The following is a 26,850-nucleotide window of genomic DNA, read 5'->3' as shown; positions in this document are numbered from 1 at the left end:
ACACACAGTTGAGAGCAAGTAGTTTTATGCAGGGTGGCATGAATACGCTAGTACGACAGATTTATACAGTTACAAGCATGAAGAAACCCAAATTTGACTGCTTACCGATCGAAGTGAACTGCTGAATGTTCATAATAAACACTGCGCAAAGAAATCAACGCACATTCTGAAAATCTCAATTTCAATGAAAGTTAACTCTACATTGACTTTATAACTTATTTTTTATGTTCTCTCGGGAAGGTTTTGAACGAAACAAGACACATTAAATGGAAGAAAAATTCAGGATTTCACCGAATCTTATATGAAAGAAGAGAAATAAACAATTTTCAAAATACTGGAATACTGATAAGTGATTTAATACTTGGTATTTCCACCCCTTGCGTTAATAACAGCTCGGCAACGACGGTTCATACTCAAAATGAGTGATCTTAAAATGTTCTGATCTAATCCTTCCCAGATTTCTCTGAGATGGATTCCTAAGCCTTTAAGAGTAGCTGGATTATTTTCTGAACTTCTCAGCCTTCTATTAAGGTTGTCCCAAACCTGCTCAATCGGATTGAGATCTGGACTTCTTGCTGGCCATTCGATTCAAGAGACTTCAACCTCTTCAAGGTACTCCTGAACGATGCGCGCACGATGGGGTCTGCCATTATCGTCCATAAAAATGAAATTTTCACCAATGTATGGGGCAAATGGCACTACATGCTCTTCAAGAATGTTCCTTATATACCTATCAGCTTTCATAGCTCCATTAGCAACGACCACTAGGTCTGTGCGAGCAGTCAAAGATATTCCACCCCATACCATAATCGATCTTCCCCCGAAACCAGTAGTATTCAGGAAATTGCACAGAGCATATCTTTCATGTAGACGTCTGTATACAAGGGAACGTCGATCACAATGGTAAAAGCACAATCTAAGCTCATCTGTGAAGAGAACTCTTTCCCAATCTGCCTCTTCCCAATGGATATGCTCTCTGGCAAAATCCAAACGCGCCCTTCGATAGGCTGGGGTAAGAGCTGGGCCTCTTGCCGCGACACGAGGCCTTAAATCATATTCTCTGAGGCGATTTCTTATTGTCTGAGTGCTAATTTGCACCCCATGAGTTTGCTCAAGCTGATTTTGACGGAGGCGAGCGGTTTTAAACCATTGTCTCAACGAAGAAACTCTCAAGTAATGTTCTTGATTGGCAGTTGTTACCCGTGGTCTACCCTATCCTGGTCTTCGGACATTCATACCTGTCTCCCTGAATCGCTACAACATTCTGGACACACTTGTATGGGAAACTCCAAACCTTTCTGCAATTCTTGTGTATGTCCACCCTTCTTCTCGCAAAACTACCGCTTGGGCACATTCCTCTTGGGTCAAATTGCGTGTTTCGCGTTACATAGTGATCGAGTGTAGAAAATCAAACGAAAGAAAAACTATTGATCACTAGAATTGATCGAGAACAACTGATTTCAGAATGGAGCCAATACATTCAAAATCTGATAATCTCATCTTTTTTCATTCCAGCAGGGAAAAAACATCCGTATCGAAGAAAAACGTTGAAAGTGGATAACATATGCATGCATAATACTGATAAAAATAATTATCATTGAGAACACCTTCAGTTGTAGAATAAATTTGAGATTTCCATAATGTGCGTTGATTTTTTTGCGCAGTGTAAATGTTAGCCATCAAACGGTGAGAAATTGCTCACATTAGGTTGGCTTTCAAGCTAGATGTCCTCTCAGAGTTTCTGTTCCGTCCCATGGGAATCGCTCTAGGAGATTAGATTGGACTGTGGAATACTGCAACTGGGATGAACAAGAATGAGGAGTATTGTTCATAAATGAATCCAGATTTGATTCGAAACCAGATTCTAGAAGAGAGTATGGAGACGTTATAGTAGTATCTCTGTTCAGCAGGCTTTTCATTTATCATTTCATTTTCATTATCCGAGACATTACCAATAGTAATAATTGGGTCATCACTACTTGAAGAAGGTAATTTTGGGTAATTTATGGTAACTAACTTCTCTTTTCTGGTATTCCTTTCTTTTATCCATAAATTCTTCAGTTCTTAACACAACCTCAAAACAGCATCATTTTGAATTGGTTGATAAAGCTGGAGCCAGAGGTGCCCTCTACCCCAAGAGGATTACCAATGAACTCAAAATATTTTCACAGTTTAGACATACGATTTCATTTCAAGAGATTGAATATTTTTCAACTGACAAACTGATTGTTCTTATATATCAACTCATTTGTCAAATTAAAGATATATCATCAAGTTATCCAGCTCTTTCTTAAACCTAACATTTCATTATAAAAGTAGCTTCCACGAAAGCTCTCTAGCAAGAACATATTATAAGGTAGTTACCTTTCAAGGGTGTAGAACCCTCGGAGTAATAATCTGTGTTTATTACTCCGAGTTGAAACCCTTCCAAGAAGAATTAGCACAAAATGATTTTAATGTTGAAACTTGGAAATCCATCCTAAAGTTCCAACAATTATTATCTGAATAACTTTAATGAACTACCTGGAGTGATATCATTCTACCCTTATATTAGACATCGTTGAGTAACTCCCGGCAAGTAGCAAACATTCTATCGATTTTATGTGTATACATATACCATTACTGTTTTTACTCTTTTCTGGTTGTATATTATTGTATATTATACCTCGAAACAAGTGTTCAACACTTATCGAGAATTATGTTTCTCTAATTCTTTGGTTATTCCGTTCATTCTTCCACATCTTGTAGAACAAAATCGTGCGAGAATATATCAGAAACGCACAGTTTTCATGGTTATATGTTATTATTCTATGTTGGCACTCCGAACTTTCCGCAACGGCTTTATCTGTCAATTCATCAAATTGCCTTAAAGAAATCAGTTCTGCCAACCAACATTTTTCAATGCAAAAATCACTAAATTATATTTATGGAAATATTTCATTAATTTCAATGAAAATGCAATGAATTGGAGAAAATAATGTATAATACTCGTACAGAAGGCTCATTCTACCACTCGTTCATTCCAAAACTCGCCACTTCGTGGCTCGTTTTTGAATTTTGAACTCGTGGAAGAATATTAATGCCTTCTGCACTTGTATTATAAATAACTATTATTCAATTCATGTTGTGCAAATGAATTTTACTGTTTCTTTCTTGAATAAACGTTATTATTATTATCATTATTCTTTGTGTTTTGAGAGAATAGAAGGCGATAGCAAACTTACAATGTTCTCAAGAGGAACGTTTTTCAAGTGGAAATATTTTATTAGTATAAAGTTATTGAATAGTGCTGGTCATCGCTTGGGGGACAACTAAGTTCGAGGGATCCAATGCACTCCAACCTCTAACACTTTCGCAGCTACGCCTCTGTCTACCACCAACTCTCTCACCAAATTGTTGTCGACATAGTATCTTCCTCCATGCGAAAAACTCCCCCCATAAAATAAACTACCAACCGTTATCGAAGCTTCCGCCCTTGCGCTTAGCAAGCATTCTGGCAGATCCGACAAAAACACACATAAACAATATTTGAAATTCATTATGGCGAATCCGTTCTGTTCGCTTGTTGTAACACGCCAACCTGACTCCGGCAAGTTTTTACGTTCCCTTTTGTAACAAGTCTACACAGAGTTCGCAATCTAGTTCAGACTCGTGCTTCTTGAATAAGTTTGGGGAACTGTGTAACTCTATTTCGACGAGGCGCTTCTGCCTAGAGGGAGCTTTTAGACGGTATCAATTATTCAAATAACTGGGTTCTGTGTCGCGCGATACTTGGGATCGATGGTTGGGAAACTTTCATTATCGGAATGGCCGGTTTCAGGTGTGATGCTGCAAGTAGAATTGGTTTGGGTGCTTTCTGGATGTCGGTTTGGCTGTTGTTTAAGATTGTTGTAGGATGGAATGCTGCTGCTTTTGGTTATTGTCAGTTCGAATTACTTATTGTAACTTTTGTTTATTAGTTTATCTCAATTATATTTTTGTCATTGACTTTTTCTTCTTCCCTTAGCTATTCCTCCCTTAATTGTCTTGTTCGATATGGGTTGTTATAATGTGTTTCTTTAGTCGTTTATACTCTCCTTGATACTCAATTTGAATTAATTAGTTTTTATTTAGGTGGCCTTCAATGTTGATTTGACCATTTGAACTCATGATTGTAATATAAGGGATGGTCTCGTTTTTTATCCTTGACCACACATCGTCAAAAGTCCTACCCACTAGATTTCTCAAGAAATAAACAATCTTATTTCTGGAAATGAGATGAATATTTTCCTCTATTTCAACTAAAATATATTTGATAGTATATCTTTGTTTGTTACTCTTTGTTTTATGCAGGATAGAACAAAATGGGGAAAATGAAAAAAAAAAAATAAATTTATCGAACTGAATCGAAATTCAATAGTTCATATTACCATTTCTTCTTTCAATCAACTGCCCAATACGCCTAGGTATCTCACGAATAGAGTCATTAATGAAATTTCCAGACATATCGTTTCATTCTTCCTGAAGGGTTCAACTCAATTCCTCAAAAGTGTAAGATGTGCTTTGGATATTGTATTTTGATCACCCTAAGTAATCCCATACGTGCTCAATTGGATTTATGTCTGGTGGGTTTGATGGCCTGTTCATTGTCAGTATATTGTTCTCTTAGAATGTTTAGAAACTTCGTGTGGCATTATCATCCTGATAAATGGAATTATCCTCAAATTCGTTGCACTGATGATCAATGATGTTTTCTATGTAAATGCTTGGAGAATTTCCTCCCTATGCTCCGCCAATGGAACAAAATCAGAAAAAGGCACAGGTGTTGAGTTATTTAGATCTCTGGGAAGTGAGACCTCTATCCTGCAAACTGAAAAAATAGGTTCACTCGCGCCCAAGAGTGTCTCAGAAAAAACCTCGAAGGGGTGCTTATTTACTTTACTACAGACAATCAGACCATGATGAGAGACCTGGAATATACAGCCAGAGATCTCTGCTGACATGGGAGTACTGTAATACCATAAAGAAACTGGACTGAAGCAATGAAGTAACTCTACCATGGGTACCGGGGCATTATGGTACTGAAGGAAATGAAGCTGATGAACTTGCAAAAAAGGCATCAAGGTTGACACCTGTTGGTTCTGAGCCCTTCTGTGGGCTTGGAAAATACCGATGCAAGATAGCGTCCAACAATGGAAGAGGAACAATAGGAAAACACTCTGAAGGAATACTCCGGATCTTGCTCAAGCAGAGAAATTTGTGGTGCTTCCACCAACCTATACCAGCAAGCTTCTGAAGCTACCACGAGCTAAGCTTCGGCTAATGGTCGGTCTCCTGACAGAACACTGTCGGTGCAAATACCTTTTGTACCTCATGTGTGAGACAGCAGATGAGATTCGAAGACTCTGTGGAAAGGAGGTAGAAACAGCCAAACACATATGTAGTGTGCAAATGCCGGGAGCTGACTGGCTTTAGACCACTCATATCGGAAAGTCAGTTCTGGATACTCACTGAGGATGCCACCGGTTTTATTAACAATATTGACATACTTGAATCACTCCTGGTATTCGCTCCTGCTATTCGAATCATATGACCATAAGGCGTATCTCTTCAATGAACCACTACTTTTTAATCAAATGCCAGTAAGCCCCCGATTCTACAAACCGAGATACTTGCTGTTTATGTATGTGCTCAGGAGTGTCTGAAAATGAACCTCAAGGGGGCGCATAGTTACATCACCACAGACAGCCAAACCACGCTGAGATCCCTGGAATCATACTGCCAGGGGTCTCTGTTGACTTGGGAGTGCCGTAACGCCATAAAGCAAATGACCAGAGGCAATAAAGTGACTCTACTATGGGTACCAGGGCACTGTGGGTTTGAAGGAAATTAAAACGCTGATGAACCTGCAAATGTTAACACCTGCCGGACCTGAGCCCTTCTGTGGGCTAGGAAAAGACTATGGGAGTTGAATAACAGGATAATCCATCAGACTTACACTCCTGGACTTGCTCAGGCAAAGAAATTCGTGACGATTTCACCTACCTACGCCAAGTTGCTCTTGAAGCTGTCACGAGCCGAGCTTCGGGTGGAACTGCTGACGGGGCACTGTCGGTACAAACATCATTTTTACCGCATGGGAAAGTCAGCAGATGAAATTTGCAGGCTCTGTGGATTGGAAGCAGAAACAGCCGAACACATGGTATGCAAGTTTCCAGAGCTGGCTGGCCTAACAACCATTCATATAGGTAAGCCGATCCTCGATACCAGAGAGGTAACGGCCAAGGCCGCTAAGGAGGTTGTCAGTTTTATTAACGTCGTTGACGACCTCCTTGGGTTTCCATGAATGAGTGGGGTAGAGAACAAAAGATCTACATGGTCGCAGTTCCCGGAAGGCTCATCGAACCACAACGACCCCAGTTCATATAATAATAATAATAATCACATACAGTTTTAGAAAAACCTCATAAACGATTCTTGCACCAGAAACTAATCCTACACGAGCATATTCTCACCCCCATCGCACCCAAATTTGCATACATTACTTCCCGAACATCCAAAATCACTGTTGACACTTCTCCACCTACCAAAAAAGACCTAAACTTCATATTCCGCATTATAAATCGCATCAAATCGATCCAAAACTATTCCTGCCATGAAATTTCAAACGATGTCCCTTCTCCACTACCCCCTCCTTTGAGGGTGGAAAGGAGGGGGGTCGCATCCTCCATATTTGCCTATCTAAGCGTTTTACATGATTTAACAGCTCCGGCAGTTCGCGGAAAATTGATGCGATGGTGGGGGGTGGCGGTGTGGCATAAAGGCAAATATCTCGAGAAGACGGAGGCCAAAAGTCAGATAACAAAGTTCATCCAGGCGTGAATATTCTGTGTTTGGACGGGGCCCGTTAACGCGCTGCATTTTACGGGGTAAAAATGCGATAAAAGAGGACGTGGGGGTGTATTGATGACCCTTTTTTGTTGGAGGGGGTCGGGAAGGTCTACGACGTCTTGATTTCGTTTATGTGATCCGATATGAGGGAGTGGACGGAGGGTTGAGATGGATTTGATCTGGTTTGTGATGGATGAAATGAAGCCAAAACCTTGAAAAACTGACGAAACGCAATATTATTTTGAATTATCTCATTTGTGGATTTAATATAAGAATTCCCGCCAAAAATTTCGAAAATTACAGACATCGTAACCGAATCAGCGATTTGTTCAATGAAAGAGCGTTCAATAATTTCAAAATTCTTCCGCAATAAAATCAATATGAAGAATGTTTTTCACATTCATTCCTTACATAGCAACACTGAAGAATTTCAAATAGGGTATTAATGTTAACGGGGAATACTGAACAACATAGATATGATGACAATGATCACATTTACAGACAATGACGGTTTGCCGAGACGTTCTCGATCCAAACTCCTGTGAGATTATATGTGTTTCGTCCCGAAATCGCTGGTGGAATCTTCAGTTAGGCAATCTATCGAACTGCGTAAGACACCCTATCACACCATCATGAAGAGGTGACTCTGCTGCAACGCGGCGAGCCTGATAAAGCCTCTGGGGCTATAGAAGAGTGTGACGCGATGCCCTTAACGTCACCTCTCGGGCAGTCAGCCACTATATAGGTCATAGTAACTTCAAAGGGCCATAATATAACAGCTAACGGAATTCTAGATGGCCAATTCATTGAAAGAAATCAAGTAATTAGAATACTGGATAACTGACACTATAGACCACGACATCCAGACGAGATCAAGAATAGAGAAGCTAGATCAGCATTTAAACCTATGAAGAAGCTTCTAATTAGAGCATCTCAGACATGAAACTATTCTAGCGAATGCGACTTTATTCTTTCATATGGGATTGAAGCCCGAATGAGAGGGTGCTAGATAGTGTTAAGGCAGATAGAAAGCTATTAACATCTATTAGGAGGCAGAGAACTGCCTACTTCGGACAATTCTTGAGGGGTGATAAGTATCAATTGATCCAATTGATCGTAAAGGGCGAAATAAAGGGAAAAGGAGAAACAGGAAGAGGACAACCCTTCTAGATGGAGAATATAAGAGATTGAACAACAAATGATGTCCAAACGTTGGTTCACACCGCCGAAAAGAGGGGCGAATTTGCCAATCTTCACTAGAAACGTCACTTTAAGCTAACATTTCATTATGAATCTGGGAATAATATTGTTGATATTATTTGACTTATGCATTGAATTAAATTAAACAATAAAAATATTTCGCTATTTGAGTTTCCTGTTGCTATCATTCGGTTATTTTGATAATGTTTAATGTTAAAATCTTGGCCCTCCTTCTGTGTTTCTGTTAAACCTCTTAGGAACTTAGAGCTTGCACAAATTAAGAGAACATAGTTTGTTCTGTACAGGCTCTGTTACTAAGCTATTTACGGCAAGAAATTTCCAATTATTTAACCAACTGTGAATTGCTGTGGTTCATTCGATTACATTTCTAGATCTATTTAATACTTCAAATATATAAAAGACCTACAGATTTTAACAGCGATATTTTCGTTTTGGTACATTCTCGCCACTTTTGTCCAGTATAGTATATCTCAGCATTTACTCAACGATCCATTACGAAACCCCACTGAACTTTTCTCTTCGAAATTCCTCAGAATCAACCATCAAATCAAGTTCCGAAACATTTCATATCTTCAAGTGAAGAAACCACATATATGCGCGGTTTGAAACTTCAGCGGAAGTTATTTCGAACCTATCGAAGCATCTTCTGGTACTGCCCCTATATCGGAATTCACTTCAGATTGATATGGATTCGATGAAAGAGCGAAATTCGTCAGATTCAAGCAGTTTGGGAGTTATATTGCATTTGGATGTCAGCTGGCGTCATGAATAATAAAAGTTTTCAATGGGTTTCTGTAAACTTCAACTCTAGAATCTGCGATGGAACGATAAAAATTGGAAGTTGGAACTGCACAGGTTTTAATTGGATACGAAAAAGTTATCAACTACTTTTGGATTAGGTCAGTTGATAATGTGACGTTCTTTATGGCTATATTTGCCTCATAGATAGAATTTCTCATGACATGAATGTAATTATTGCACATTAACACCACACACAATACTGAAAACTACCAGATAAAATTCAAAAAGTCTGAAAATTTAATGCTCAATCCAGTTGATCGAGCAACATATGGTGGGAAATGAACCAAAAAAATCTCAATATGGAGACAGTTCAGGGACTTTTGTAAGGCCAAAGGATATTTTCTGGACAGAGACACCATAAGCAAGCAGAATGGTAAGGACTATAAAGCCTTCAAAATGAAGACAACCTGGAATGTGACCGAAAAACTACTATTGAAAGAGTATTACAGGGAGAATGGTGTTACCAAGTGTTATTCAAGTGTCAGTTGTTAGACTTCCATTTCGAATTTTGTGTTTTTTTAACTATTAACTATTATAAAGTCAGTGCGTAATCCAAGTTTACACTTCAGCAACTCATACCTCAAAATAAATAAAAATGGCCTTTCTTTGAGTATTATTGAGTTATTGAGTATTGAGTTATTATTGAGTAAGGTTCAAAAAATTGACATTTTTCAACGCTTGAAGAAAAAATAACCTCCATAACAACATTAATTCTATAAGAACCAATTCTAGACCGAATCCAATAACAATAATCATCCCACCGCCATCACCAGCATCCCAAGATGGATCATCATTAACAACCAATTCCCAGTCGAGTTGATCACAAGAACAAACGGCTTCCTTGACGAAGCCAGAACATCATAAATCCGAATTAGGCCGGCAATACACGATTATACGAGATAAAAACACTCCTCTGCGTCCAGAATGCGAATTCAATTCCCTAAAAGCTTCTTGGGAGGGGTGGGGGTGGTTCCCGGCAAGCAGACGGAATAACAATTGGGCCTACATCCGGGGGGATAATAGAATAAAGGTTAACTGGAATTAAATTTCATCTCTCACTGTCTCGGATGCTGGATGAGGATCTTTTTCTTATTTCTCGCGGATGAATCGACGGCCTAGAGGGATTTTTGATGGGAATTGATAATGATGTGAGCGTTGGTTGGTTAGATCCTTTGGATGATTTGTTATTTTTGTTTGTGTAAAGGTGCTAGGTGAGGATTCATTTAGAGCTGACTAGATGAAGCAATTTTTGTGGATGTGAAACTGACATAAAATCAAGAATATCATTAGATTTCTATGGAAATGAAACAATAATAAGTCTATCGATAAGTCTCGGTCTTGCCTCAGCTTATTTTCCAGAACTGGCCCCCAGTGAGAATTGGTTATTTGTAAGACTCGAAAGAATACTGCAGGACATAAATTTGATCTTGATGATAAAATGATGTTTCTACAGAAAAGTAATGGAAAAGTTATAGTCATTGGTTGAAGTGTTATATCAGATTGAATGCATTTAACTAGAGAGAAATAGTTTAGATCTTCTATAATACTCAAAGATGTCATTTGAGATATTGGCATATCTTACATATGTCCATGGGAGTCTTGGCTATCATCGGGAATGATAAAGCGTTTGGATCATAAAACGAGTGCTCAAAAAGACATCATGGGTAACATTAGCTGAGGATGGGAAGTATGCAGATCAGTAATTCAGGAATGAGAAATTTATCTGGAGGAATATATCGAACTGAAAAAAGATAGCAGAACCGTTAAACTTTCTTCATCCTACACAAAAAAGTTCAGCAGTTGCCACGAGCTGAGCTTCGTGTTGTTTTCAGCATGCTGATTTGAATCTGAGACTTGATTGCTCCTCGACTGAGTATTATAAATTTTTCTCATGACGAATGATACTTACCCCTCATTCTAGTTTCGTCCCAAAAAGAAACTAAAATAAAAAAGAAATATCTCTTTTGTAGTTCTGTCTCACCAAAAATAGAAGATTAAGGAGATAAGGTGTGCTAACACCAGGAAGACTTTCGTAGGGGTAGTGAAGTATATGTTCAGAGATCGATAGAAAGACCATATTGATGTCAAGACACTCTAATATTGTTACCAGTGTCTGTTGAAAATCTCCAATGTATTTTTTGCATATACTGAATATTTTTCTCGATTTGTAAAGAACCTCTGTTCATCCTGTTGAGATTTTAGTTCATGCCATTGAAAAAGAAAATTGATGAAAACTTGAATGAAAGTTACATTCAATTGCAAAAATCTAAAATCTGTAGTAGTGTGAGTCTTGCTTGATTCTTGACTTCAATAATTCAATCAATTGTCCTCGCCAATTTCATCTTTGTCCCTTCTCCTTCTTTTTCTCCCTGCAGTGCATTTCTTATCAGAGGTTTGCTATCATCACAGATATCCGGTCCCTTTTCACTATAGCTCAGAACAGTTGAACATTGCTATAATTAAATCAGTCCCTCAGGTTCTTGAGCCGAGATATACACCGTCTACCACTGTTCCTTCGTCTACTGATCTTTCCCTGAACTATCGGTTGGAGTAGTGTATACTTCTTGCCTTTCATTATATGGCCAGTCTAAAGTTTTCGCTTTTCAGCTTTTCAATGGTGTTGACAATTTAGTAGTCCTTTTGCATTCGGCTTAGGACTTCGGCATTAGTAACTCTTTCAGTCCATGGCATACGCCACATTCTACGTTAGCACAACATTTAGAAGGCTTGTAGTACATTGTAGTACACCTAACAACGCAGTATCCTCATCACAAATATCTCGACTAAAAAATTGTTTCTTCATCTTTGCAACTGTTGATCTAATCTGGCCATCTCTTTTCTCGATTTTATCTCCCTTGTTCGATCACCAGGTTCTACCCAGGTTCCCAAATATTTATATGTCAGCACATTTTCATTTGTGATGTTCATATTATTTAGATTGTGCGGGAACTGTTTAATTTTTCCAAAGGATATTGTATGTCTCCAAGATTGTTTGTTAACAAGACGGTGTCATCAGCATACCATAATATTATTTATAACATCTCCATTCATAATATGTCTCTTCTTCTAAGGTCCCCACTGTTTCCTCTTCTAAGTTATCCCTATTTAAATTAAAAAGCAGCGGCGATAGAATGCATCCCTGTGTCACACCACGATGAATCTTCTTTTCTTCTGTTGGTTGGTTGTCTATCAATGAATTAGCTCTCTGGCTTCAATTTGTATAGGTTACTAATTATTCTTATGCCACACGAGTCAATGTTTTTATTGACGAGTAGCTGGTGCTACTCGTTTCACCTTGCAAAGGTTCTTTCAAAGTTGATGTAACATGCAAACACATCCTAGTTTACATCGAGACAGCGCTGAAAAAAACGTTAACACCAAAAAGCGCCTCACGTGTTTCAAGTCTTTCGCGAAATTCAAACTGTATATTGTTCTCTCCTGGCTAATCTTCAAGGAACACTTCAAGGTGTGGCTCATGAGTCTTTGTCCCAGAAAACGAAAAAAAAAGGAGAATTTTCCATCCGTTCTTTTCTCTCAGCAAATAGGAACGGTTGAGGACCGCTGACTTCAGGAAGACAACTCTAATAAGATAATCTCCACGTGAGGTTATTGAACCGTACATCTCCCTAATACACTGTAACGACTCCACCACGTTTTATTCCGGATCCAATTCAAGTGTTGAACACACCATTTCTTCATTTCGCACTCGACATAACTCCTGACTAATGACTCACTCTATTTTCTATCCGATTGCTCCTGTAGCTCGACGCACTCAAGCTGAAACAAAGAAGCGACTCCCCTGTTGATATTTTCGAGAAAATTACTTCTTACTCTGGGGAAAATCGTCGTTTGAAATCTTGATAAGGGCGGCGCGCTTCGAACGTCTGCAAGGAAATGAATAAGGAACGAGGATGTTCATTTAGGAATCCGCGAATTCCATGTTTGATGTTATTGTTTTTGTCTGGATGGGATGTTCTCCTGACGTATCCATTACTGAGGGTTATTTAGAATAGATTCAAATTGGAATTCCTGACGTGAGCGTGTTTTTCGATATTTCCAAGCAGTTTTGTTGCTATTGAATTGGTTTCCGAGTGAAGCTTAAACGATTTCTGCAGAAGATGGGGCTTAACTTCTAATGGTTATGATATAAAGAGTGCTGGAAGATGTTTGAAGTGAAACAGTACCTCTTATATAGCATTACGTGTACTTTTATATTAACAGACTACTTCATTTCGTCTTCTTATCTCTCTAATTGCAATTCCCACGCAATTCCTTGCAACTACCCATGAAGTAGCTAAGCTTCCTGAACTCAGACCACCTCTTACTCCTCAGCTTTTTCCTGAAAGACGTCTATAGACATTCTGGACTTGACTCCGTTCACTGCAGTACAGAAATCGACCTACCTACCCCTCTACTTTTCCCAAAAATATGGAAATGGCGCTTGGTACCCACCAACATGGAACTCTTGGACCACTATCCTCACCCCCATGGACCTATCGAATAGGTCAACTATGTTGATGTAAATAGTTGAATCTAATCTTTTCGTATTTATGTATTGCAATGACCTAAGGGAATTACTAACAACCAAGGTCCTCTCAACTATGTCAGCTTAAATCAAATCACCATACACATGGCATACATTTCCAAAAGAAATATCGACGAATGGTTATTATCGACAGAGTAAGACTATTATATTTCATACATCAAGAAGAACAAACTCTGATGCTTAACCAAACATTTAAATGGTCACACAACTCAAGGACAACAGTCATAGATTGAACTTATTCACATTCCCCTTGTATGTTCTATGTTAACCTGAAACAAACCAACAATACATATATCGGAAGAAATTCATATAATGGAAGGAATCATGTATGAATAGTTATTTATAAAACAAGTGCAGAAGGCATTGATATTCAGAATGAGCCTTCTGTGAATTCATTGCATTTTAATTGAAATTAATGAATTATTTCCATAAATATCATTTAGTGATTTTTGCATTGAAAAATGTTGGTTGGCAGAACTGATTTCTTCAAGGCAAATTGATGAATTGACAGATAAAGCCGTGGCGGAAAGTTCGGAGTACCAACATAGAATAATAAAATATAACCATGAAAACTGTGCGTTTCTGATATATTCTCGCACGATTTTGTTCTACAAGATGTGGAAGAATGAACGGAATAACCACAGAATTAGAGAAAATAATTTTAGGTACCACTTCTTATTCCTTATCAAGTTGTCTCAGAAATTTATGTAGACTAGATAGATCGTTATAAAACAATATAAAACACTATAACAACATTGTGAAGCTATTAGTAGTCAGTACCAAAACCAAGAAGCTATAGGTTCCGGTTCCTGCCACAATGGGCGCAGTCCTCCAAATCTCTAGTTGTTATTTAATGGGAAATCTGAATATAGTTTATACCAACCTTTACTTAGGAAATATTGATGGTCTTCAACAGATTCATAAAGTTCAATCTTTCAATCTATGTTATGTTTTCTCTGAATATTTGATCCTACTGAAATTTATTTTTGGTTGATTCACTATCCAAATCAGTATATTTGAAATGAATCTGTGATATACAAGCTATGAAGACTAGCTTGTCAAATTTTGTCAATGAAACTCTGTATTTTTTATTTTATAATGGACACCCTGTGTATTATTGATTCATAAAATATGCAAATGAAGGGCAATTGAACTTGATATATGGATCAATCTGAAGGATTTTAGAGGAATGTAGAGCTTTGGATTCATATTACACATATTGAACTAGCCTTAAAATGATCTTTATTGATTTTTCTACTTCTTACCATACCAAGTATTCAAGATTATCTTTGCTTCAAAAAGTAGTGCATTCATTCTCCATTGGGACCAATTTATTTCATGAGTGTTAGACGAAAAAGCTGGAATTTAGTGGACGTAACGAAACTACGGAGAATAGACAATATAGTGATTGAGTGCTCGAAAGAAAAGGTGCACAGGTGTTCTGGAACTTTTACAACATTGCAAGAAAAGTAGGACAGGCTATAAATGTGTAAAAGACGAGATGTACGTGCATTGACAAGAAGAATAGCTCAATTGAACCACCCACGGTGAAACAAATTCGGGAAAGAAAACTACTTGGAGTCTTTGTGGAGCTTCTATAATTGTGGAAATAATTTGAAATAATATGTAAAGAACAGGTTTAGAGGCATGTCGACAATATTTTCAAACGGAAGTTTGAAAGTTTAGGCATAAGCTATGGTTGAAAGAAGATATTTTCGAAGCCTTCTTCAATAATTGCATATCAAATTCAGATCGTTCAGATCGAAATTATCATTGTTCAACTGGTTAAACACTAAATGCAGCACGCTTTTGTTACCGGTTCAATCTTACTTTTAGAACTCAAACATTATCTAAATGCATTAAGCATAGATATAGGATCCAGTTATTGTTACCTGTAAATAATTGAGATGGTCAACAGGATGCTTGGAGACCTATTAGTTTCTTCAAGTGTCGAGGGCATGACAGTTTCAATGAATTTACAGGGAACGAATTGCTTTTTTATATTACTTTAAAAGGAAGTGTTAATTCTTCGAGATGTCGAAGACATGTCGGGTCAATTACTTGATTGTTAATCTAAGGAGATTTTCTGGGGTGAGGAGAGATCGAAAACAAGACGGTTGTATCAGATGTGTTACATCTGTGAATCAGGTTCTAGTCCTTCGAGAATATTCGATTTCCAGGAATCCGCGAAGAGCTTTGTGAGCGGTAAGGCAACACTCTTATTGGACTAGGGGTGGTACTTGGTACTTTCCCCCGATATCGGAGTGGTGCTAAGGGTGTGGTCTAGCCAGAAGAAGGGAAGTCGATATTCAGGGGAGGTCAGTAAGTTCCAGCCAGTGGGGAGTTCAAGTCAAGTCTAAGACGAGTTAAAAGTAAGTTCGGTCGGTCAAGACTTAAGACGTACGACGTAAGACGGTTCGCGAGTTAGAATAAGATGAACTCCGAACAAGTTAGAGACGAGACGACCGAAAACTTGAAGTACGACAAAGACGTGATAATCGAAAACATTTCGAGTACTTAACACTCTGATTGAAGATGAAATTCAGTATCGTAAAGAGAAACTTGTAATTAAACGTTATTATGATCTTCTCAATACTGACTTTGTACTGTAAGTGTGGCTTTGTAAATATATGTAAATAATTAGAAGAGTTTAATTATTACCTAAGCAAAGTCACGGAGAAGGAGAGGAAAGGCCAGCAAATCGAATCATACCTCTAGACGATCGATTAACCAAGCCTACAAAGATTCAAATAATGTCTTAACAACCAACTTCTGCAATAACTTGCCTCAACAATTCTAATTGACCGAAAAACTAGAGCAATTTGAATAAACCAGTTTGTACCCCACTCAATTTAAAGTGTATTGAATCAACTTGTTGAATGCTCGTACTACGGTGCCAAAACTCAAAATAAAAGTTCAATTTATTCCGTCCCAAATGAATTGGATGAGCAGATAGAACATAGAATTTGATAATTTGCGAAGGCTTGTTCCACTGTCAATTCATTGCTCGATTTTACGCACATAATTCTATGCAATGAGTGAATGTAATTATTACACATATCCAATCGCTGAAACCTTCCACAACAAAATAAATTGAATTTCTACTCTCCTGTTGTTAGTAGAGTTATAATTCATCAAACACCCTTCTTGTTGATTGATGACAAACCATCAGTTCTTTTGTCGATTACAAATGGCGTTCGTACAATAGCAATTCAACAGGTGAAGTCAATAAGCAATGCGTAATGTCAAATAAAATTAATTTTTGTCAGGCGTTTCACTGAATGTTTTCAGATGTCATTTCATTTAATTGTGAATTTAATAAAAATATGTTTGTTGACGCTATGAGTACTCATATAATACCATCACCATAATAAGACTCCTTTTAAAGTCTGCACAACTTAAATCAGTTTCTTCTTCCTCGGGAAGATAAACAGGATATCATTGAACTTTGATGCATACATTCTAAAAATTCAAGAAATAGAAGAATTTTATCTTTCATGTCTTCTATTTCAAGTTGTAATGAATCTAATAAGTCAATAATCTCATGAAATTCAATTATTGATGATAATTATCTGGGATAATGTCGATATTGGATATATGGGGTGTATCGTAAGTATTTGGGAATATTTCATCGACAGAAGATAAAATCTCGAGCCCAAACTATGAAAATTCAACCCAAACCTATATAAAATGTATATCTTATCTTGGATATAAGGTGTTTTTTTTTTCAAAAATTTCAAGCCATTCGTTTCCCGTAAACTTAAAGTTATTATTTTCCAAATTATTACAAGTGATCCCTTGACGGATCGAATTATTGGGGTGCATATTTTAAGATATGACTGAAACAAGATTAAGATCATATTTAAGGGGAGTTTCATTGTATCACAACCTTATGTTCTATTGTGCCTTCCATCAGAGCTGTTCTCGTCATTAGTTGTCGTAGTCTACAGCTCGCCCTTCAGTTCTAGAGTTTCAATGAACACCAGTACCTTGGATGGCTTCAAGATGATTACCTCTCACTTCTACAAGTCTCTTGTCCAAAGCATTTTTTGGGCAATTAGCCTACAGAAACTGCAATTATCTTTTTCTGCTAGACTCAATTTCATCAGGTAATTTCTGAAGCCTCAATGCCCTGTAAGGAATCCAATGAGGTAGGTTAGCATGGTCTTGCTAAAATCCAGATACTTCTTGGATCTTCAAGTATTTTGGAACGATCCAACCCAAGAAGATGCCGCAAAAATGTACATCATTTAGCTATACCACAGATAGGTTCTGGGCGAATGAATGGGTTTGTGCTCCTTTTCTGCCGAGTGTGTTGGCCTCTTCATTTCTTTTAGTTCCCAAGTGAGCGGAAACCCAGACTAAACAGACCTTATGGTTCTTGTCTATTCCATTGAGAATCCTTCGACAGTTCAATACCATCTTAGGAGCGATTAGATATATGTGAACTCAATGCTTCAATTGCTATCTGACTGTCAGGATGTATCGCTGAATAGAATTAATTTTTCGGTTAAATCCCATAAATATTTGGATCGCAAGTATCTCTGCCTGAAAGATACTTGGACAGCGACCCAACGATAGTGAGCATTTGGTGCTAGCCCCTTTTCTTTTTAGAGAACACAGACCTGGAAGTTAAGACTTCATATTTGAATTTCAGAATGCTAAATTAGGTCAATTGAAATGCCCATGTACTAGATCTGAACGAAATTGATGGCATCTTCAAAATTGTGAATATTGGAGAAATGAAACGACCAGCTGTAAACACAAAAATTTCAACTACTCATTCTGGTGTTTGTAGAACATTTTGATGTTTGTAGAACAAGTTAGAGACAGAATTACCCAAGATTAATTAGTAAGTGTTTGGAATCTAACCAATGATTACCCAGGATTTTTTGTAATATCTCCAAAATCATTGATACGATCCACTCCTTTTTGTAAAATAACTTCGTGAAGGTTTATTAGTGAATTGGTCAAAAATCTACGCGAAGACAAATTTGAACAAGTGGGAAAAAGATTTCGACTGTTGACGGCACTGCTTTCTTCATTTCTTTTTCGAGAATGAATATAGTCACATTAGTAAGGTTTGGTTAGGTTAGGATTCAACCTCTGTCACATAAAGTAAGGTTATGCGATGAGTCGCTTTCAAAACGTAGTAGCCCTAATTTCACGAATGCGACAAAATACCGTCAGGACCCCCCCAGCATAAATCTTTTTTTTTTTTGTTCCGCAGTCGTGAAGCAGAAATACGACGTGCAAGTCCACGACGAATACGTAACGGCTGGAAACACAGCTGTTCTAAAGTGTAAAATCCCGAACTATGTGGCCGAATACGTAATGGTGACATCATGGGTACAGGACGAGGCCATAAATATCTACCCGAACACCGACATCGGAGGCAAATATGTGGTGCTCAGCAATGGCGACCTGTACATCAGCAACGCAGGACCGGGTGATGGCTACAAGCACTATGCGTGCAGGACCGTACACAGACTCACAGGTATTTCTAGCTAATTTTATTCTTCTTATCATCAAATTTAATTATTTTGTTATTTGAACTTTTTTTTTATCTGATATTGTTGTGTATTTTGAATAATACTTCTAGAAATCGAGTTAGTATAAACTTTTGGTATAAACCGTGTACTAGAAGCAATGAAACTATTGAGTCAATATATTGAAAGTCAGTACGAAGTAATGAGTTCCTCACTGTAGATGATGCATTTTAAAAATACAAAAAAAGGGATAAATTATTCAATGAGATACAAGGTTACATACCTATACATATACCTGTAAAGAGAATTCATTCAAATCACCACCACGACTTTTCTGTCGGTACTGCCATCTGTCCACCCATGTTTTCATTACTTTCTCGCATAAAACACTTATTCAATAAGAAGACAAGATTCTCACAATATGGCACAAAAAGGAACATAGTAGAGACCGCATAATATATTTCGGCTGTAGTCCATTAATTCAAGTTGATTGGATTGTCAGCATGAACTTGTGACATATTCCTAAGAAATAGATCGCAAGGTATTGAATCAGGTGACGATAATTGAATGGTCCACATATTGTTGAAATCACATATCCTTCAGATTCTACTCAAAATCAGCACAAAAAAAATCATTTAACATTTTCTTCATCGTTTTCCATTGACTGTTACTCTTTGACTATTGTCTTCAGAGAAAGCCAGCATGAATGGCACAATTATCAATTTATCTGGATGTAATAATAATAACAGTTCCGTATGGAATTTCATTACTGATAATTCTAAAATTCTATTTGTCCACATAAGCATTCAATAAGAATGATCTCCATCATTGAATAAATTCTTCAGATGAAATAGTTCACCATTTTCGCGTTGAAAAAGAGCAAAAAAAGTGAATAAATGACATTTATAGTAGTGTAATGGCTTCAGTTTCTGAACTGGTTGAGTTTTGTAAAGATGTAGACCCAAATCATTCATTTAATCCTTCATAGAAAGATCAAATTCTTGGGAAACTCAATGAATTTGGATTTTCTATTACAATTGCAGCAACCAAATCAATATTCTCTTGTATGCGTTAATTTCTTTATAAGACCGATACTTTAATGTCGTGTTAAGAATATTCACTCTCTAATTTGTCTACAGTACGATGAATAGTGAGTCGATTAACTGAATAATGTCCTCCATAAATTATTGTTGAAATTCACTCGGTTTTAACAAATGAGCATCACTTCTTAACTATTTAACAATATCTAAACATTGCTGTATCTAAACGTAATTGCTGTATCATAACTTGTTTCTCAATATGATCTAATGACATAACCTTGAACACGTAGGGTTATAAGTGCCCAAATTGAGGCTATAAATGCTACTGGCTCAGAAACCTTCTGCTTGCTGGCAGAATTCCTAGTTTTCTCTACATATAGTAGAAGTGGTAGTAAAAATAAAATTAGCTTCAACCTATATGAAGAGTGTCTCGATGAAATGTCACATGATACTGATAGACTTGGACTTACAAAACCAAAACTCTTTGCTGTGTCAAAATGCCATAAATTATCTGGCTAGAGGCAACGAAGTAACTCTTCTATTGATAGTGCCAAGGAATAATAGTACTGAGGGCAATGAATGAGATGAAGAGGTTGATATCCATTGAACTTTCATCTTTCTGTGGGCTTGAACAAGAACACTACAGGACAGTTGTTCAACAACAAGTTATCCTTCTGGAAGAATGCACCTGGGCTTGACTAAGCCAATCTATTTGTTGAATTTTCTACATTCTGCATAAAGACTATATTGCAGCTGCAACGATCTGATCCTTGTAGGAATGCTGACAGCGCACAGTCTGTTTGAGAATCTTTGGTAACACAGAGGCCTCCTTCAATAGTTACGCAATCAATTCAATGCTTCTCTATGTGTTCTATTCCTTTCTGGTAGAATAATTTGTCTTCCAAAATAATCAACTTAAGCACTCCCTTTTTTTTGCACCTAAACATTCTTTCGAATTTGCAAAAAGCCAGATTTGGAGAGAACATTGGATGGAGTAGCATCCCATATAAAATGGTATATTGTCTTGATGAAAAATTCCTGCAAAACAAACATTAGAACGAATGTTCGTTCTAGACCAGTGTCGTTACAATCTCCATTGAAGGTGTAGGAAATCTATCGATTCCCTCGAAAATATTAGAGTTAAGTTAAATTTCGAACCAAAATGCTCAAAACAGAAGAACTCGGTGTAAAAACTTGGAATGATCAAAGCCACACCCATAAGGGATCCGTAGAAAGGATTTGCTAACGGTCGAATGAAAAACGGTCTGAATGCCCATAAAACTCGGCATTTCAGGGCGAATAATTCAATTGAGTTCAGACCAGTCTAGGAGAAACTACATCTACAACATATGTGCAACACTTGCACCGACAACGAGAAGATTCAAGATTTTTGACATCTGTTCCCGAGACCGAAGAAAAGATACCTGCGACCGAGCCGCAATGATCCAAGTGTCCAGCGGCCCTTAAAAAACGATTAGATCTAAATATCATTTTCTTCACACATTTTTAGTGGGTTGGAAATAAATTGAATAAGTGTCTTTATCCCGTTTTTTTATTTCCCTAATTTGTTCTTGGCCGTGAACTACTTTAGTCACAGTATGAGGACCACAACCCACAAAGGAATCTAGAGTCGGAATCTCTGAAGATGTCTTTCCTTGGTCATTTTGGTACAAAGATAGAATCATATTAACACAATGAATTCTTTCAATATACCCACAATTCCTGCACAATAATTTGAACTAAACATGTCATCAACAGTCCCCGAAAACTCCAATATCCCAACCTCACCTCGTACGTGCTCACGACCCCTGGATTATATCCTAGGTCAACTCCGTTTCCTCCGCAACACGGAAAAAACCATAAAATGCACGCGTGTCACACGGTCGGACTGTTATTGGTCCGTTAATGATTATTTTACGACCTGGAACACACGTCTCGATCCTGTTTCGTTTTCACTGCCTTGTATCCCGTTGCCAGATGAATTCTTCATGTTTATTACTCGTTTGGAGCTTGATGTTTCAGACGCTATAATCCGAACGGTTCGATATCAGGGGATCTTTCTTGTATGAGGTGGGGGTTGCTGTTCTATCTACTGAGGGTTGAGATACCGATTATTAACAGATTAAGATTATAGATTCTGTTTATTAGCTGATTTCGATACTGTATATCATCAGTTTGCGGTTTTGTGCATTATTAAGCTGTTATTGCAATACTAGTGGTGTCAACTGTGGGCCAGACCCGGAAGTTATTGTGCGAAGTGGTGTTATAATAGTTATTTATGCAACAAGTGCAAAAAATGAATGTTTATTGCACTAGACGTGAAATTGTCCGACGAGGCCGTTAGGTCGAGTTAGACAACACGTCGAGTGCAATAAACAATTTCTGCACGAGTTCCATACAACATTTTTTCTACGTTCATGCAAAAAGCAAAAAATGATTTATTGAGGTGTGGCACTAGGTGTAGGAAAATGAAAAGCGTAACTGGAATACTTTATTATTAATATCGATTTGCATTGAAACAGGAACTAATACGTTACGAACAATTTAACTCAAACTTTATTTTTACCCTCAATGTTGAAAGTGAATGAACAATTTGTGACAGCACGTTGAAGTAGAATGACAGATGAGTGCAATAAAAACTTTATTGCACTAGTGCAATAAAAGACTTCTTTTTCGGCTAAATATAGTTCAACAAAGTTTTGCTTTTTGCATGAATGTAGAAAAATGATATTATAAAGATGATAAGAACTGTGTTAGACTCGTTTCACACTTATACGGTTCGATTCGGTTAGGTTCGTATTCGATTCGTTTTCGGTAGCGCCTAAAACGAATGAAACTCTTTACACACACTCGGTTAGTATAAGGTTTGATTTCACGACTCGACTGATTGGACTGATGTAATCAGCCGCTCAATATCAATGTCAAGTGAATCAGACATTGCCAAATGTAAATTACAAAATGAGAAAATGAAAATAAAATAATATTTTCCCTTGCCGAAAGCGTAACCGAACCAAAACTAAACCGTATGTGTGTAAACGACCAAAAGCTTTTGTGAACTCTGGTCACGAATGGAAACCGAACAAAACCGATTCGTGTCGAGGGGGCTTTCGGTTCTATCAGTTTTCTATTAGGTACCGAACAAACACCGTATCACCGTTTTCCGGCGGCTACCGAAAACGAATCGAATACGCACCGAACCGAATCGAACCGTATAAGTGTGAAACGAGTCTTATGAGTTGCTGTATATCAGGCAGATCTACTCCCAGATTGCTATTCCATCGAGCAGCAAGAATCAACAGATTTTCTACAATGTATATAGGTGCACAACTTCGTTTCTGTCGTTTTCTTCCAAAACTTGAGGCTTTATTGTAAAAAACTTATCAAACGTATTATTCATCGCTGATCACTACTTTCTTCCAACTTTCGGGCAGCATACGAATTCCGCGTTGAAAAAACTGGTCATCTTTTGGAACGATCCACGTATCGATTCAATTTTTTACTTCTTCCTAAGAAGTGCTGATCAGCCAGGCCTTGAGCCACTGATCAAAACAAGTGATAGTCTGAAGGCGCAACGTCTGAAGAATACGGCGAGTGGAGTAGAAATTCCCATTTCAACGTTTCTTAGTATGTCTTGACCAGTTTCGAACATGGGGTCAAGCATTGTCATGTTTCAAAATCTCTTTATCATGTCTCTCGTTGTATTGCTGCCGTTTGTCTTTCAATGGTCTGCTCAACTGCATTAATTGCGTTCAATAACGATCGTCTGTGATTATTTCAATCGGTTTCAACAACTCATAAAAAACTACGCTGAGCTGGTCCCACAAAATACTGAGCATGACCTTGGTACCGTGAATATTCGGTTTGGCCGTCGACGTGGAAGCATGGCCAGGATATTACCAGGGTTTTTTGCTCTTGAGATTATCGTAATGAACTCATTTTTCGTCTCCAGTCACAATGCGTTGCAGAAATCCTTGCTGTTCTTCACTTGCAAGCGAACAAACGCCGTTCAACATATCATCTCGGCTTCAAAACGTACGGCACCCAATTATCTTGTTTCTGAATCATTCCCATGACTTTCAAACGTTTTTAAATGATTTTTTGCCTTACACCCAATGATCTTGTAGAGTTTTGAACAAGTAATACCTCCAATTCTGCATTTTCGAAAACCTTCTCTCTTCCACCAAGTGGTCTGCGACGTCAAAACCACCGTTCTTGAAGCGTTGAAACCACTATCGGCAAATCTATCTCTAATAGTGGCCTCACCTTAGGTATTTGAGAGCATTTGTTGAGCCTCAGCCGCAGATTCCTTCTTATTAAAGCAGAAAATGAAAACCTCCTGCAATTGACGAGAGATTGGCTCGTAAGCTGACATGTTCAATCGAGAATAACTTTATTATGCAGACACAAATCGGCTAATATTTCGATGGCGTTATATTAACAAGTACCTAATCTTATTGTATGACATCTACGATTCATTTATTTCTACTATAACTCAACGCTACAGCCATCTATTGCAGAACAGCAGAAGCAAAATTGTACACCTTATATTTTCAAGTTGCAGTTGCTTCTATTGGTATGAGCAGAATGCAATTTCGTCTAAAAGCAGCATGCAATGTGAACTTTAGGTGAAACACGAATCAGTGAATAAGCTTAAGATTACCAACAGCAGAATTTCAGATTTCTATAGACATGAAATAAGGGCAGGTCAGGCATTTATAGCTCAGGAGCGTTCAAAAGTGGTTTTCTATTCATTCTTGTTCAAAATAGCATATCCGTCAGATTCATAAAAAAAAACTATTTCTGGATATGCGCTAATAGGTATCAGTAATAACAGTCTGATCTATTCCAGAAATCATAATGGAAAATCCCAACTTCTGTCCACCAAACTAAAATTGTCCTCACAGAAAGCGACGCGTAGAATCCACACAAAGCACATGACGATCACAACAATGAACGCAGTGAGAAAATTAAGCAGTTTCATTTTCCAACGAACGGAAATAGAACGAACCGGTGTTCTGTAGTTGTGTAGTCGAAGTTTTGGCTTCATCAGTGTTAACTAGATTCTATTGAGATAGGAGGAGGTGTACTCCGTATCCGCTCCAATAGTTTAATTGCTTAACCTTTATGGGGATTCGGTTTTGTTTTCGGTTCCGGTTCTAGTTGAGTTCGCTTGAAATGCGAGAAAACCGATATTACAATTCTTGGTTGGTTTCCGTCTGCAGAAACCTTATGCTTAATGGAGGTTGTAGTTGGAGACTGTTCGTGAATTGAGACATAGTTTGATTGAAATAGAATCGGTGTTACTCCCATTGAAAGTTATCGTATACAAGCGGCAAAATTACAGAATTGATTGTAATCTCATATTCTATATAAGTTGCATCATATCGTCTTTTGGTTGACTTTGCTTGAGAATGTACTAATAAAAAGTTTTTCAATTATATACACATATAAAAGGTGTTTTTTTAGAGCTACAGAACTTTAAATTGCAATAAAACAACGATGGATTATTCAATTGACATGAATTTTATTTATCCGCAAGATAATCTTGTGGCATTACATTTTAAATATGATTTCTGCCACATGACCGCCACGGCTGGCTCGGATGTAGTCCAATCTGGACGTCCAATTTTCACAACACGGCGAATGTTGTCTTCCAAATGGTCAAGGGTTTGTGGTTTATCCGCATAGACCAATGACCTTACATAGCCCCACAGAAAGTAGTCTAGCGGTGTTAAATCACAAGATCTTGGAGGCCAATTCACAGGTCCAAAACGTGAAATTAGGCGGTCACCAAACTTGTCTTTCAATAAATCGATTGTGGCACGAGCTGTGTGACATGTTGCGCCGTCTTGTTGAAACCACAGCTCCTGGACATCATGGTTGTTCAATTCAGGAATGAAAAAGTTAGTAATCATGGCTCTATATCGATCAACATTGACAGTAACGTTCTGGCCATCATCATTTTGAAGAAGAACGGACCAATGATTCCACCAGCCCATAAAGCGCACCAAACAGTTAATTTTTCTGGATGTAACGGTGTTTCGACATATACTTTAGGATTACCTTCACTCCAAATGCGGCAGTTTTGTTTGTTGACGTAGCCATTCAACCAGAAGTGCGCTTCATCGCTAAACAAATAAAATGGACGTTGTGCGCGATACGTATTCCGCACAGAACCATTATTTTCGAGATGAAATTGCACCATTTGCAAGCGTTGTTCAGACGTGAGTCTATTCATGATGAATTGCCAAACCAAACTGAGAATAAATCAACTGACACCTGTTAAATCGTCACCACCTTGAACAGTAATGCATACTTAGTTATATACCTTGAAAAAAACACCCGTTATATTTATTACTCTATAATACCCAATACCCAAAACCCGAATATCTACATTTCCGGTACATTCTTGACCGACTGTTGATACCGACCAGATTCCCTGATTCTTTCAAAACTGGTGAAATGAGTCAATGTTCATAATGAAAAGAAAATATTCACCTCCATTAAAATTTCTTCCTCCCAAAAATGCAGCTATTATTCTAACCCAGAGTTCAAATGTTGAAGTACGTATTCACTACCAAAAAATAATACTCTAGACCCGTTTCTAGTCCCCAACTTCCCGGAACACCACTGCACATCGCAAAGAGAGCCCTAGAAGCGATCACTAATTAACGAACATAAAAAAAAGTTGAGCGAATATTGGACCAATTTCACGAGCACGCTGATTCCTCGGAACCTGATGAAAATGTCCCAGAGCTCAAAAGGATGGAAAGTTCGCATAAAAGAAACTTTCGCGATGAAAAATTAGATTGGGGAATGCGATGATGAAAAATTTCGAGAATTAAGGAAGTTGAAGAGCTCATTACATTTCGCCCCAGATTAC

General features: G+C 37.8%; 1 protein-coding gene across 4 annotated transcripts in view; it reads left to right on the top strand.

Moving 5' to 3' along the window:
• The window catches only part of LOC123682409 (Down syndrome cell adhesion molecule-like protein Dscam2), a 237,327-nt gene that overhangs the window by 115,945 nt on the left and 94,532 nt on the right, over positions 1 to 26,850 (top strand). For all 4 annotated transcript variants that reach the window (XM_045621012.1, XM_045621027.1, XM_045621018.1 and 1 more), the window contains exon 4: positions 18,669 to 18,935. In XM_045621012.1, coding sequence (XP_045476968.1) covers positions 18,669 to 18,935 — 267 coding nt within the window. The remainder of the gene's footprint in view (positions 1 to 18,668; positions 18,936 to 26,850) is intronic.

This window comes from Harmonia axyridis, chromosome 1, assembly GCF_914767665.1.
Source record: "Harmonia axyridis chromosome 1, icHarAxyr1.1, whole genome shotgun sequence".
Lineage (NCBI taxonomy): Eukaryota > Metazoa > Arthropoda > Insecta > Coleoptera > Coccinellidae > Harmonia > Harmonia axyridis.
This window is presented reverse-complemented; position numbering and strand designations above follow the sequence as displayed.